The sequence below is a fragment of the Gossypium hirsutum genome, chromosome A08, assembly GCF_007990345.1.
Source record: "Gossypium hirsutum isolate 1008001.06 chromosome A08, Gossypium_hirsutum_v2.1, whole genome shotgun sequence".
Taxonomy (NCBI): Eukaryota; Viridiplantae; Streptophyta; class Magnoliopsida; order Malvales; family Malvaceae; genus Gossypium; species Gossypium hirsutum.
Genome location: NC_053431.1, coordinates 13,223,366 through 13,239,953, shown reverse-complemented (window position 1 = coordinate 13,239,953; position 16,588 = coordinate 13,223,366). Strand labels below are relative to the sequence as shown.

Here is a 16,588-nt window from a genome sequence, read left to right as displayed (position 1 = left end):
CATTGATCTCATGATTTAAAAACTGATCTTTATAAGGTAGAATGAGGTACACACGTATTCTATGACAGTTTGATTATTTCGTCAGTCATGTCAGTTTTTAGTCGTAATAATTCAAAAAATTAATTGACCATTTGATCTAATATATATGGCTTAATTTACCTATTTTTTAAGTTGAAAAAGACACTATTTTTTAAAAATAAAATACAATCTAATTTTTAATATAACAACTTTACTATACTTTTATCCATATTTCATAAAAAGTTAAAACTAGAAATAAGGGAAAATCTGAAAAAAGAAAGAAAAAAAAAACATAATACGTGGACCTTTACCTGAATAAAAAATATTGGGATAGAAAATGTTCAACTCCTAGATTAAAGACATTCAGTCCAACTTTGTAAATAAAGACCCTACGAACTCCAAAACTCCAGAGTGCTCTACTTTCACTCTGATATTTCATATTTATCGGAAGCCAGAAAATGGAGGCGAAGCTCTTCCTTCTAACCTGCTCGCTTCCCTTACAACCCTTGCTTCCACCTTGCAATCTGCGCCTCTCCCGTTTCAAGACGACTTTCCCTTCTAAAACAGGTTACTTCCTATCTCTTCACTTTTTCTCAACCAGGTTTTTTTATTCGCTTCAAATTCGTTATTTATAATTTGTTTTCTCGGTGGGGATTTAACACAGTTTTGAGGAGGTGCATGAACCAAGAACAACTTCTGGAAGGGATGCCAAAGGAGTATTACGATGATGTGTGTTGTTCTTTTTTGCTTATTTGGTTTATGTGTTGTTCTTTTTTTCTTATTTGGTTTACCTCCATTTTTTTTTCACTTCTATTATTTGTTCTTACTCTGGTTAATATTAATGAATGGGTGTTCAGGATTAGCTATTTCTGGGTCACTTCTGAATTAACTTAGTTAAATCATGGTTGTGTATAGCCACACGTTTTTCTTGGCAGAGTGCAGCTTATGAATCGAATTCCTGCTAACTTAACCATTCAAGTGTAATTGTAGCTGAAAATTGATTCTTTGGTTGCTTACTTGTAAACCTGAGATTTAAAAGTGTCGTTCATTACGAAATGAATGTATAAAGACATCAAAATATTGGCATATATTTGTGTTTCTAATTTGATTCATTTGGTGATAGAGCAGTTGTCAACATACAATAGATGTACAAACGTCCTTGTCTGCGTAAATTGTGTGGATCATTCATCAGTGCAGTTCAATTGAATTGTTTATAATGAATAAGAAACTGGCATTGGTAAACCTCTTGGTCAGGAATGGCAAGCCAGACAACGGGAAAAAACGAAGGAGTTGCATAGAAGGCGTCGAGAAGAAGAGGAAGAAGAGGAAAGAAAGGTTGAAGAGTATCGTGAAATAGGTATGCGTTTGAAGGGGTACCCGCAAGAAGATGTTGTAAGAGCCAGGAAATTAGTTTCAAACTTCATTAGGGCTGAAGAAGAGGTGGAAGAGGTAAAATATTTATATATATATGTTTGCATACCCAAAAGCCAGTTCATTAAAACAAGTTGAAATTATTTTTCTAAGGTTTTAAGATAATAGAAATGTTCTGATTGAATTCTTATTCTGCTTGTAAAGTGTCAACAATGATAACAATAATACCATAGAGTTGAATTTTTTTTTCCATCATTGTCCAAAATCGGAAGTCCAATTGTTTCAACTGAGATTCATCAGGAATTGGCAAATGTTTTTGGTTAAGAAATACATCTGAGGTTTTCTGATATAAGTAAAGTTATCTCATGCTATCTTACGCCCAAACCGGGACAGTCCCTTAACAGAAATAGGAACATTATCTTTGGAAACTCTTAGAATAGTCTAATTTGACCAGATTATAATCGCCAGGGCAAGGTTGCCTTTCTGCCTCTGAACATGAAAAGAAACTTCATTTTTATTGACATAACTTTCTGTTGGTCATGCCCCTCGATTACTTTACTCTAATGCAGAAAATTGAGGAGGCTGCAGAGAGAGGTGAACTTACTGAACTTGTGCTAATGGTCATATGGAATCGCCTTGATCTTGCTCGACGGGATGTAAGTGGGCTTTTAGTACGTTTCCATTTTGGCAGCACTCAATTTTGCTTATTCTCTCTTTTGCAGCCTTCCTTTTTGAGGTTTGACATGTCCATGCAAAAATGTACTGAATGCATGAAAAACTTGAACCGTATTCCGAACCTTTGAGAAAATTTGATGTGTAAATCAGAAAATTTGGGTGTTTTTGACAGCCATGGAAAATCACCTCGAGACATAGAAAAACACAACAATGGTAACAGTTATAAGATCCTACAATCAATGAAGTTCATCTTTTCTGTACCAAGCATGGCATGTTTGTTGATTAGGTACATGGAAACTAAACACCCAAACTTAATTGCACATGAGTAAATGTTTCTTTCAAAAATTGACCAGGTACCTCGTTAGGGATATCCATTGATTTTAACCTGTTTCTTCACACAGCCCAGACCTTGGCAGTTACTGAGTTTGAGCACTGTAGCATTAGACCTGGACTATTGCTTTTTATCTGTGCATGCGTTTACTTATTCCATGAATCAAGCTCTTCTAGCGAACATCCTTTGAACCTTAGCTTGTATTGTTATTTCAATGTAATTTCTGGGCACTCCTGCAATTGGTTTGAATCAGCCTTGTGCATGATGTGTTTGACATAACAATGCCTAATAAGAAGGGGGTTTCAAAAATATATTCTATGCACAAAGTGTTATGTAGTCCATGTACCGACTTTAAGTTCTGTTTCACTCTCTTTAGTGTATAAATTTAATACCTACAACTTTTTCCAGGATGAAAAGGATGCCATTAGGAGTCTTGATCTTCTCTACAGACGAGTTGAGGTATGCACTGCACTAAATATTTTGATTACCAATCAGAATTAAATTCTGTTAACGGGTATATTACAGATGTTAACACTTGCAATGGCAATTCTGAAAACTGTCGTACTTTTATTTTATTGCAAATAAACATGTATCATACCAGAGGTTTGATTTTTATTACTTACAATCTTGAATCCATATGTCATTTTCTGGTAAATGCCTTGGTTATCAATCATCTTCAGAAATATCCAAAGCTTCTTGATGCATCAATTAATCTTTATCAGTGCTTCATTAACCTTATACCTCCAACCTAGAACCTTTTAATATCTGCCAGACTGCCACCACCTTGAAAAGTCATTTTATTTCATGGATACAGTCGTTTTTGGTTTGTTTTATCTAGTATGAATTTTTATCGAGTATGAATTTGATCAGTAAAAGGTAAAGAAAATGGTAAAAGCTGTTTTTTTTCCTCTTTTTTCCTGAAGTGCTCTATTTTGCTGGAGTATTTGGTTTCTTGCTGTCAAAATGGTATAAATGATCATATCTCACATAATAAGGGAATATTTTGTTTGTTTCATCTCCATTGCCTCTATTAAGCTCTTGCTGTATTTCAACTCTAACTGCGAAATGAGTGAAAAAGTTCTATGTTTTACTTCATATTTTAGACTGAGATATTGAAACGGGAGGCAAGTCCTGCTATGAGGCTGCTCAATGATCTTTTGAATATGCATGATGGGTTTGACAATGAAGGATGGTTGAAGGAATGCAAAAAACGCATGGTTGAGACTTTCCCACGGGAGGATCCGTTTAGCATCCTTGTACCAGCTGGTTTTGACATTGATAAGGTAAGCTATTATTTATTTATTCGAATCATGAACCTCCACATTTACACATGGATGTGGAATCAGTGGCTTCAAGGCAAAGTCCTTGTTGCCTGTAGATTTAGAAACCGGAAAAGAGCTCACCGGGGAAAATCTTATCCTTCTAAAGTACGATTGCATTCTCAACTATCCATGCAGTGACATGTTCAAGAATGTTAATATTTGAAATGAACACCGTAACTTATTATACCTGACTTTTGTAACAGCATCACGGCCCATTGTCACTACCAGCCGAAGCTGATGATGTTCTTCTACGAGTAGATTTTATAAGAGAGGTTGATGCTTTGCTACAAGAGGTTCAATCCGAACAAAACGAAGCACAAACCTCAGATGGGCTTGATCCAGAATCTGTTGCAGTAAAATTGAAGGAACACGAGAGGAAACGAACCATATGCCAAGTCGAAACTCTGCTGGATGTAGCCATTAACTTACAATGGTAACTATAGTTTAAGATTAAAAGGAGGAAAAAGAAAACAAAGCCATCCTGCTTTTTCTCATCTGCTTCGACATATTAGTTTGATTTTGTTTTGGGAGAACCTATGAAACTTGTAACTGTAACTGGATATAGCATTTGTAGGTTCAAGAGTATATAATATGCAGGCATATTCAAGAGTAATTTAATATATATATATATGTATTGCATAAATAGAATTAATGAACTGAATCATTTGTTCATGATCCAAACGAATCAAAACTATGATGAAAAAAGAAAAGAAATTAAAAGGCTCTATCTTTGGCGGCCGGTGCTGCATGAATTTTCAAGCATACGAATCAACAAATTCAAGTCCTTCAACTTGGTCACAAAATCTCCATGACTTGCTTTTAAATACTCAACCGGTCTCTTCAAAAACTTGTCCGCGATTTCTCTACTCGTATTCTCCACCAACAATCTCTCTTCATCTGACATTGTTCCCTTCAACCTTCCATTAATCTTCTCCACTTCCATATCTCTAAGTTTCTCCACAACTGCCCTCAGCTTGAATATAACAATCTCAGCTTCTCTCTCTAACGAAACTTCATCATGTTGCTTGGTTTTCAACTCACTTGAATGCCCACCTTTTGTCGTCAATGTTTGGTAACCCAAAACCTGTCCCCGCCTTGAAGAATCAACAACAGGGTTGTAATTGTCCGTGCTACTGATGAACGGATGGAGACTTTTGGTTGATGTTTTCAGCGTTGATGAGATGATGGGAATGTTGTGAGGTTGATGATGTTTCAATGTGGGAAAAGGGTTGTCATTAGGCTGAAATTTTATGGAGCATGGAGTTGGCAAGGTCGCCATTGTTGGGTTCTATTTGGCTGTTGCAGACTCGTGTTTGGTGGTTAATAATGGTGGGATTTGGCGAGAGGCGAGAAAGTTGAATTTGTTAAGAAGTCAAATAGGCAATGAACTAGTATATAATGGCGGTGGCAAGCTTTGCCACGCGCTTAAATTGTATTGACTTTCATACATTGGTTGTTGGCCGCCGTCCGAAGTTTTCAACTGTTAGTGTAGGTTAGGTCGGAGATAAAATATTTTAAATCAACATAGGAAAGGGTTAATATGACTTTTAGCCCCTGAACTTCATAATCTGGTCCACTTTGGTACGTGAACTTGATATTTAGATCCATTTTGGTTTCTAAACTTATCAAATGTAAAAGTTTGATTATATGAAATTCTAAAATTATGCCACAACATTATTTGAAAATTAAAAAAAAAGGGTAAAAAATCTCTTAAGTCCCTTTCAATTTCGATGTTAAGCAAAAAAATAGAGCAATTTAATCCCTCTCAAATTCAAAAGTTTGATGATGTTCACTTTTTTCATTAATTTATACTACTTTTTGATTGATATAATGGCTTTCAATGTTTATACATTCTAAAATTTTGTAATAACTTTTTAAAAAATAATAAATTTGATGTTCACTTTTTTCATTAATTTATACTACTTTTTGATTGGTTTAATAGATTTCAATGTTAATACATTCTACAATTTTGTATTAATTTTTAAGAAGTTAATAATTTAACCCTCAACATTTACACATTTAATCAATATGGTCTTGATTCTAATTTTTTTATATCCGATGGGACTAAATTTGTTAAATTTTTTAGAAGAAGAATCAAAATGACAATTTGTAAACATAAAAGGTTATTATACCAATCTAAAGTAACATAAATTGACGAAAAAAAATCAAGATTGTGATTAATTGTCTTTAGTTACTTACTTTGAAAAATGTGAGGAACTAATTGCTAATTTTGAGTGGAATCAAGTTGCTCCCAGAAAAGTTCTTTTTACCAAAAAAATTTTAAATGATGGAATGGTATAATTTTACAAATAAAATCATCAAAATTTAATAAAAAATTAGGTTGAATGACCAAATAAAATTATAAATAGCAAAGTTTACCTAATTATCAAAGCTATATTAACCTTATAAAATAATATTGACATAAACAGGACATTGGACGGTGTCCGTACCTACTATACAGTTATAGAAGTGAATTTTGGCTTTGGTCGGTAAAACTGAAATTTGACCCACAATCTAATTCATATGTAGCTTATGTTAAACGTGTTTTTATATGTAAAAAATCATCTATATTAAGGTAATTACAACAATAGTCATTCTATTATTAATATGTTTCTATTTTAGTCAATCAACTTCAAATTTTTTTAATTTAGTCACAAATGTTATGGACTTGTGATACTTTGGTGTTATAATTTACTTGGCATAATAATAATTTAACCCTCCCATGTTTATTAATTTTATCGATTTGGTCCTAATTCTAAAAAATTCAACCAATTTGACCTTCAACTTTACCCATCCTATCAATTTAGTCATTGTTGATACTGGGTACAACCAGGGAGGAGGACAAGGCGGTGTTATGAAGGTCAGTTCACTTGAAGAGGCCGAGAGCCAGAACAAGTACAAAAGAATAGGCTAATCAAGAAGACAAATGCTCGAAATAACTTTAGGGTGCTAAAGTTAGATCCCTTGTTCATTATTCTTCAAGGTATTTATAGGAGGGATCCTATTATTTGTTGACATAACGTGTCGGGATATATGTTTAGCCCCGTTAAATGTATAATGGATAATCATGCGCACATATCATGAGATTCTATCAATACGAGGTAGTTAAGCCTAAATAGATTTGTTTTATTGTCTTGGAAGTGTGTTCTCATTAGGATGATATTCACACTTAATTCTAGGTGGATGATTCTATTGAGCGAGAATGGGTGGTCATACTCAGAGATACTAAGGTCAGGAGGCCTATCAGGATGCTATCTTAGAGGAAGTCAATATGGAGTCTGTCACACCCCAAAAATAGGGTTAGTAGAATCGGATTTGTGAAAACCAAGAGTGGTCCCTCCCCTCTCATTATTTCTAATTTTTTAGCAAACCCCTAATTTTAACCCTAATTGCAGCCCCTTGTTCCTAATTTGGGTATAAAACACTTTCTTATTTTGTGATCAGCCTTTTATTTTTAGTTTTCTCTTCTTCTCAAATTTGTATTTTTAGCCCCTCCTTCCCATTTTAATTTTGTGATTTCGACCCCAAAATATGTACAATTACGTGTTTAAAATAAGTAAGAAATGAGTTATAGGCTTAATGGTTAAATGTTAGACAGTCCTTCCTAGAGACCCTAATTCGAGCTTCCTTCTTCCTATTATATTATTTTTGACAACCTAGGGAAAAGTCACATCCCGAAATATATATATATATATATATATATATGATTAAGAATCTAGATTAAATAAGAAATGAATATTAAGCTTGATGGTTAAGAGTTGAAGGATCCACCTTAGAGACCCAAGTTTGAGCCTTTTCCTCCCCAAAATATATATTTATTATTTTCAGCAATCTAGTTGTCACACCCCTGAAATATATACAGATAAGAAATAAGATTAAATAAGAAATGATCTATAGCCTCAATGGTTAATAGATAAGTCCATCCATCTTAGAAGTCCTAGGTTCGAGGCCTTCTTTCCTCTTTCGTTTTTATTTAATTTCGGTCGTAACATCCTCAAATAATGTACAGTTCAGAGTCTAAATTAAGCAAGAAATGAGCAATAGGCTCAATGATTAAATGTTAGTCCTCCTTCTTAGAGATCCTAAGTTCAAGCCCCCTTTTTCCCTTTTATTTTCCATTTTCGAAAAGGCTAGGGGAAATTTGCATGTGTTGCCCCTAGGGTTTGCAAGCCCTAGGTATTTAACCAATTCTTTCCTAATTAGAATTCATATCCTGCCCCTTTCTCAAAATTCCAATAGAATTAGAATTCCACTATATTTTTCTCTTCTTTTCCTAATTAGATTTTTATATTACCCCTTTTCAAACCCTAATAGAATTTGCTCTCTATCTTCTTTTTCTTTTGTAACACTAGGATTTCCAGTGACTCGAAATTTAGAATAATTAAGAGACTAGATTGAAAGAAACCACAAGTTGACGGGTATATTGAAAGAAACAAGAAAGCTAGAAACTGAATTGGATATAGTTGGGAACCAAACCTTGTTCGGTTAGGATGGAACCCGTTGTTTCCTTGGTGGGAGACATAATGATTGAGAATGCATGGTTCTTCTAAGGTTGGAAGAAATACGGGAAGGGTTATAAATAGCTTGGAGATGGCTCCCAAGGATGATTTCCTTCTCGACTTAGTTTCATTTCTCTCATTCTTCATCATCTTCGATAGCTCGAGGAAAAGTAACCATGGAAGATTCTACATGGAGCAGAATTAATAAGGATGGAGATGGAAAAATAGGGAAACCAGTAAAGGGGTAAGGTTATTAACCCTTTTGTGTACATAGGGTAAATTATGGACATTAAAACTATTTTAAGAGTTCTAAATGTTTCTAAAAATGGGTTTAAGTTAATAATGTAGAGTATAACCCATGGTTATTTTTTATTGTAAGCTACTGCCTTTATGTCGTAAGACCATAGATGAAATAGGCTATGATAGTATGGATATATGGTACGTAGCATAAGACAATGGGTGAAAGACGCCATGGCAGTAAGGTAAATGGTATAAGGTATACAATGTAAAACCATAAATGAAAGATGCTATGGCAGCCAAGTATGATGAGTAAAGCCAAAGATGAAAGACTCCATGGCATCCACAAAGAGTAAGCCTTTCGGGACAGTAAACATGGGTAAATCCTCCAAGACTTGAGAAAAAGATGAGAAGTGTGTAAGACCATAGTTCGGATATGACATGCCATAGAGTTAGTCAGAGAATAAATGAGAGAAGTATGCCAGAACCGCAAGTGAAGAGTACAAGCTTGGGCACCAAGTATGGGAAAACCACGTAGGTGGAAGAAAAGTTTAAGGAAAGCATAATAATGGCAATGGATCATAAGGTATCTGCCAAAATGTTGAATGCAATAAGGATAGTGATGAAAACCAACAAGGCACGGGCGAAGACTTAATAAGAAATAGAGACAAATAGGTCATACAAGAGTTGGCTCCATTATGGAAATATAAGAAATGAGATATCAGAGGATCGCAAGTAAGGATTCGAAATGAAAAGCCATAAAGAAGAGCTCAATAAGGTTGCACTCGAGAATTAAATCTCAAGAAAGGAATGAGAGTCCTATTCTCAAGATAAGGATATTGTCCAAGGGACAGTATGTCTATAAAGACTATTCCTCTATGAGGAAAGTCTATTACGGGTATACTGCCACCAAGGTAGCCTCATTAGGAGAAAACAAACAAGTAAGATAGCAAGCTTGTATAGCTATATGGATGTTAGCCTGTAGGTCTAACAAGTTGTAGGTCCAACAAGTCAAATTGACCTTTATGTATGAGACTGACGAGTTCCTAAGTAATGAAAGAAATGTGAACGGGTTCGCTAGAGTGGCAAGTTATGCTAACAGACAACATGATACGGACATGTCAACAAGACTTTCGGGACTAGCAGGAGGGTAAGAGGGAGTCTGCCAAAGGATGACTCAACTATGGAAGCCCGCCAAGAAAGGTATGTCCTACGGACCCTTTGGCAGAAAGGCAAAAAGGGATACCATAGAGGTATAAGATGAGAAAATAGATTTATAGCCAAGTAAAGTAAAGGTTGGTGAACACCCTACATGTGGGGTGTAAGAAAGGAAGAAGGAAAGACAAGAAATAAAGACAAGACTCAGAGATGTGGCGAGGTGTTTGGATTTCGGTTGAATGGAGAGTTCCAACAAAGAAAGGTCTCAAGGCGAGCCACTTAGCTCAAAGGATCAGGTGGAGTCCGCCACTCTGGTAAAGAAATACCTGTCTTGAGAAGTCAGGGAGTTGAATTTATTTTAATTTTATTTTACATTGATTACCCTCGTGCGTTAGGGTTTAATTATGATGTGATAAAGGAACTCACTAAGTTCATTTGAACTTACAGTAGTGTGCTGATGTTTGCAGGACTTGAGAGGATGTTCGAGGACTCAAAGGAGGGACCAAGCTAGATGGAGTGGAGACAAGAGATCGCCGATGGATCAAGTCATGCACATAGGAGAGGGGTATTATTAGAGGCTCCGCCTCAGGGACTATTTCAATAAAGTCAGATAACGTTTCCAGGATTTGGATTTTTTTGGATAGGTAGGCCTTAGCTAAGTTTTAAGAAATTACTTGTAAATAAATAGCCTGATTAGAAATTGAAACTGTGAGGACCTAAGCATTTAGTGGCTTAAGGCATTAGTTGTAAGAATTATTATTAATTTCTTTATTAGATAGATTTCATTTTAGGCTTCGTTTGTTTCATTGAAAATGGCTTTCGAAAAATGATTTTTGAAAAATAACTTACTTTTTTGAAAAAGCTGATATTGTAACGACCCTATAGTCAGAGGTGTCGAAAAATGCATTCCCGGGACTCCATTCCCGTAAATCAGAATGCATTCTCGGGACTCCATTCCCGTAAATCAAACTCGTAAATATTTTTAATAAATATTTACAAAGCTAGTTGTGTAGTTAATTAGGTTTCGGTTAAGCAAATTTACTTGAATTAAAAGTTATTAGGTATAAGGACTAAATTTTATATAGGGTGAAAGTTAAATTATAGATTAAAAATAAATTAAAGGACCAATGTAGTAATTATACCTATGTTACAAAAATATGTTAAAATATGTTATCTTAATAATTAAGTAAATGCATCATATTATAATAATAAATTAAAGTATAATAAAACAAAATAAGTAAAATAAAAAGAAAGACTAAAAAAAAGAAAAGAAAGAAAGCCATACAAAATTAAGAAAGAAAAAGAAAGAAAGGGAGAAAGAGATCGACAACAACCTAAGGACTTCTAAGGTTAAAAGTTTAATTGTTTAGTCAATTTAGTCCATTTTCTTGTAATTTTTATGTTTTTGGAACCCCCTGTACCTAGGGTTACCCGACCCATGTTGAAATTTTAGCAATTATTAAGTTTTTAAGTGTTGTCAATGTTGAATAATTTTATTATTAGGGATTAAATTGATAGATTTTTAAGTTAGAAATGGAAACGGGTTAAATTGTAGAACAAATTGTAAAATTTGAGTATTAGGGACTAAATTGTGATAAATTTGAAATTTAAGGGTTTAAGTAAAAATAGGGAGTTAAATTTAGTTTAAAGTGGAATTTGTATGAAAATATAAAATTAAATGTAGAGAATAAAAATTAGTCTCGGTTTAGGGACTAAATTAAAATTTAGGCAAATATTGAGTAAAAATTGAAATATTCAATATTCAATATGAAATTGAAATTTTATTGTACTGATGAATTTTAATTTTTTTAATTTTGTAGCTAATGCCATACTGGAAACCTCGACTAAAAATAGAAAAGATAAAATCAATGTGGAATAACTCGGAATTCATGATTTGTATTTCTATAATCCGAACTTAGTTGTTAATTGTTATAATTCAATTTAATGCATATGGTAAATGTTAAGGTGAGTAATTGACATTTTGATAATTGATTGAAATGGATTGAATTGGTGATACATATCGAATGTATTGATTATTGAATTGAAATGAATATATGAGTTAATGTAAAAGTTGGATATTGATTATTATAGATTGAATTTAATTCATGTGTATGTATATGATTATATGAAAAATTAGTATTGGATATTAGTTATATCTGAAATGTGAAATTAAACCCTATTAACTGTATTGAGCTGAGTCGGATATAGATGACATGCCATAGGATAGGAAGAGTTCAGGGATTTCTTCGACTTCGAGTCGATGAGGCACTAGGTGCCAATTTACTTCAATTTAACCGATGAGACACTGGGTGTCAAATTTATATAGCGCTGGGCACATATTACTTCGGATTATCTGATGAGGCACTGGGTGCCAAACTAGTGTGTTGGTTGGATCCGTGTATCTATCCGAGTCCGAGTCGTGTTAATAGGGGTAATTAAATAAAACAGTATTATGATTGATATTGGATGATATTGTATGTGAACTGAGAATGGGATAGTGATTTGAAACATGAAAACGAGATACATGAGTTATGTACTCATGAATTGGATATGGAATGGATAATGTTATTGTTTAAATGATATGTGGATCAAATTGTGACAAGCTATTATATAGCAAGTGATGAGAATTGAGTATGGTATGAAATGATGTATTCATGAGTTGAGTATTGAATGGCTAATGCCATTGTACAAATAACTGTGGTTTGATATGTGAATAACTATTTATATAGCAATTGTGTGAATTGGGACATTGTTTAACAAATGAAATATAATAGCATATGATAGTTATGATACTGGACATTAATATGTGCTTAAAATTCAATTGTGCATATTATATTATCTTATCTTTAAATTTTTGGATTATAGAAATATCACTGAGTTTTACTCAGCATACGATTTTGTTTTTCCATGCGCAGATTAAGTACTTCTCTTTTGATTGCCGATTCAGCATCCAACAACGATCCCAAACTCAAATGTGGTGATGTTTATCTTTTGTGTCGGCATGCACCTAGGACGTCTAAATGATAGTTATTTTGTGGACGAATTATAAATGTAATGTTGGTTTGGTATATACATATAAACATGTGTTTGTGTTTGAAGCCATATTATGGCATGGAAAATTGAACCAAATCTAGATATGTGAATATGAATTTAAGTTAGCGTTTTAGGTAGTTTTGAGTTAGGCCAAATTGATGAATTTTGACATGTTTATAATTTTAATTTGGTTCATGTTTTGATGATATAAGTGTCGTACCAATGAGGGTACATTGGTTAGGCACCTAGGATGATTGTTTTGGCATGTTTTGAATGTGTTTGATCGTGTTTTGAACAGGTTAAACGAATGGTTTTTGAGTTGTTTAATGTCCAAGCTTGTTGGAAATGGTAAATTTGTTGTTTAAGGCACATTTTAGGTCCAGCCCGTGTGAGACACACGGGCATGTGACTTAGCCGTGTGAGACACACGGCTAGCACATGGGCGTGTGAGGACATTTCAAAGGGTACATGGGCTAGCACACGGGTGTGTGGCTTGACCGTGTGACCCAAGTCAGAGAGTTACACGGGCTAGCATACAGCTGTGTGTCCCTACTTCAAATGCCCACACGGCCAGACACACGAGCATGTGACTTGGCCGTATGAGTCACACAGCCTGACCACACGGCTGTATGAACCCTGTAGTTAAAAATTTTCAAACTTTTTCCTAAAATTTTCAAATGTTCCCGATTTAGTCTCAAATCTTTTCTAAAGTGATTTCAAACCCTGAAAGGCCTTAATAAGGGACTCTATGCATGTTAATGATGAATCATTTTATTATTTTTGAAATGCTTGAAATGAATGATTAGATTACGATTACTCGGTAATACTCCGAAACCCTATTCTGACGACGGATACGGGTTAGGAGTGTTATAAATATTTTTTGGTGTTTGGATTAATCAGTGTAAAATATTTTCTGTTGTTTGACAGATTTTCTGAAAATATTTCATAAAAGTTGTTTTCAATGAAATAAACATACATTTGAAATTTAAGATAAAGAGTTTAAATGAAGTAGTAAATTGATTACAATTTGATGATAATGTGAAATTATAATAAATAATGAATCTTCATGATATTAAGGATTGAATTGTAATCTTTGTGAAATTTATAATTGAAACAAGAGAAGTGATATGCATGAAAATTTGTTATGTGATATAAGTTATTATAATGGATTAATTGATGAAAGTGCTTATATGGTGAAAAATAAATTACATGAAAATAGGGATTAAATTGAAAATAGTACAAAAGTTTAAGCGCGAAACAATTTAATATGTGAATAAGGAAATTATAATAAAAATTTAATGAATATGTTATGAGATGATGAAATATGCATAAAGTATTGCAAAAGTGAAATTGTGGAAAAACATGGAAGTTTTATAATGACAAGAACTAAATTGTTAAATTTGGGATAATATATGGATGAAATAATATAAGTGATTATTAAACTTTTATGACAAAAAGGGCTGAATTGAAAAGTTATGAAAGTTTATAAGAAAATATGTGATAAGTGAAGAATGTAGTAGAAAATGTAACATCCCAGTGCTTTGACCCCGATGTTTAGGTCAAGTATAGGGTGTTACAGTGAACAGAGTCTTATCAGTTGAAAAATGTCTTACGAAAAAAATTAGTAAGACATTTTACAAAAATAAGGGGGTAATTTTACGTTGACGGGAAAACATTTTACGTTGGTCATCCTATTTTACATGAAACAAACATCAAAAAAGGCTAAAAATATTTTCTGTAAAAACTTTTACGTTGAAACAAACGGAGCCTTAGACTGTTTATAAAAGTTAATTTAGTATTATGATGGTTAATTTAGTAAGTTTAAGTATAGATCCTTTGTGATGCCTCAGACCTGAATCTGGAGGACAAGTCGGGCTTGGGGTGTTATATCTTTTCTTTTTCCTATTCTTTTCTCTCATTATTTCACCTTATTTTCTTCCTTGTTCTGTTAATTATTTTTCTTCCTCATATCAAATTGACCCTCCAGTTTGTTCAATTTTTATCGTTATTTAGAATTGTCATCAATAACACCCGTTACATTTGCCAAGAATTGGTAAGTACACTTCGTTTCAATAATTATATTTCGTAACCTTGCTGCACGAATATCCAACGTTAATATTTTTAGGTTTGATTAATCAATATTTTGCAGTTCTTGCCAAATCTTTTGACTATCTTGTCAAAATCTTGACACCAATTGTTAATTTGTGGGTAACTGTCATTTGAAAGACTGGATCTAGGTAAATTGGACCAAAAATCCAGCGTGAGAAATGTCACACAGACTTGTGGTGAAAGGTGTGTCTTTTCTAAGTGAATCGATGATGATCATGTGTAGGTTTAGGGCCACACGGTCTTCCACATGGGCGTGTTAACCATATAGGTGGACCACACGGCCACCGCACAATCATGTACACTTGTAGAAATTAGGGACTTTGTGAACCATATAGCCTAAGCCTGTTACACAGCTTTCCACATGGTTCCGTCTCTCCTGTAGGGTAATCTATCATTTTCCACATGACATCAAGCTGTTACGCGGTCTAGCTACACGATCGTGTAATCTTTCCATACAATTACAAGACTTTCACACGGCTTGACCACATGGCTATATGACTATTGTTTTATAGTTTTTCCCATAAATTTATGATATGTTTAGTTTAGTCATTGTATATCCCCTGAATTGTTTTTAGAGTTTTTATTCTCTCAATTAAGTCTATGATATTGTGTTTATTTTGGAATCTGTGCTTTAATGACTAAATTGCTATTGTTATATTGTATGAGTGGTAAATGCTACATGTTTATTGTCACTGTAATACTGATAAACTGTGAGTGTTAATACTGTTACCACCCTATTGAGTACATGTTAAGCATGTCTATTTCTACTGTTGAACGGAATACATGTTAAGCATGTCTACTGTTTTTGCATTATTATGTTACAAAGCATATCATGTTGCATTGCATGGGGTGGAACGATATGTACGGAGGAAGATTTTCAGTTTATTAATTTGCAAACAAGTGGTGGCTCGTCCACAAACCAAGTGACAATTTATCTGCAAATGTTTTTATCTGAAAATATTGGTGGTTTACTCACAAATTTTACAACAAAGTGACAGTTTATCTGCAAATCAGTGATGGTTTATCCATAACTCGATGTGTATGGATGAACGAGTTACGAGGAATTCTTAATGTGGTGTGTAGTAGAGTTGGGTAGGATCTTTTCTGATAAACAAAAATTGCATTGTCATGCATAAGCATGTGCATATAAAAACTGTGAATTCTAAACTATTATACTAATATGTTGATATGAAAAATTGATACTCTGATTTGCTACTCGATCATGATTATTCTAAGAATTGTTATTTCATATGTTTTGTTTATTGTTTTACATTGATTTTCTTGTGATTGGACTCACACTGAACTTCTTAAGCTCACCCCCTTTAATTTCCTTCTTTACAGATAACCCACAAGGTTAGGATGCAGACTTGACATTCGAAAGGCCTCGGCTTGGATTAATATTTTCATTAAAAGTATTTTAAACTTAATATTATATTTTTTGTTATTTGGAACTGTATTGTTTTGTTTAAATTGTGGCATGAGACTTAGTTTTTAAGTTTATTTAGCATGCATGGCGTTTAAATTGATCTTAGGCTATTCAAACATGAATTTTGAATTAATTATGCATAAAATTCTAGTTTTTCTTCATTAAAACTATTTTTAATATCACTTTTTCATTACAATATTACATACATGAGATTTTGAAAAGTAAATAAATTGGAAATCAACTTTTTTTAAGTGAACTTTAAAATCCATTGTTTTTTTTAAAAAATTATCCTTTAGTGAAAAGAAGATAACACCTTAAGTTTTTCTTCAAAAATAAGCAAATGTTTTAAACAACTGTTTTATAAACTCCAATAGTTCTACTAGGTCATTTCAGTGGTCAACGTAATCTT

The 16,588-nt window shown here is 33.4% G+C and overlaps 1 protein-coding gene across 3 annotated transcripts; it reads left to right on the top strand.

The window, feature by feature from the left end:
- Positions 1–340: 340 nt before the first annotated feature.
- LOC107949213 (protein PALE CRESS, chloroplastic) lies at positions 341–4,330 on the top strand. Of its 3 annotated transcripts, none has more exons than XM_016883950.2 (7): positions 341–585; positions 683–747; positions 1,273–1,467; positions 1,959–2,045; positions 2,804–2,854; positions 3,499–3,678; positions 3,921–4,330. In XM_016883950.2, the coding sequence occupies exons 1-7, from the start codon at positions 477–479 to the stop codon at positions 4,152–4,154; spliced, it is 921 nt and encodes a 306-aa protein (XP_016739439.1). In that variant the 5' UTR covers positions 341–476; the 3' UTR covers positions 4,155–4,330. The 3 variants fall into 3 exon arrangements, with proteins under 3 accessions (XP_016739439.1, XP_040931810.1, XP_016739447.1); XM_041075876.1 differs by having other exon boundaries at positions 343–585; positions 1,959–2,060; XM_016883958.2 differs by lacking the exon at positions 1,959–2,045 and having other exon boundaries at positions 346–585.
- The last annotated feature ends 12,258 nt before the right edge of the window (positions 4,331–16,588 follow it).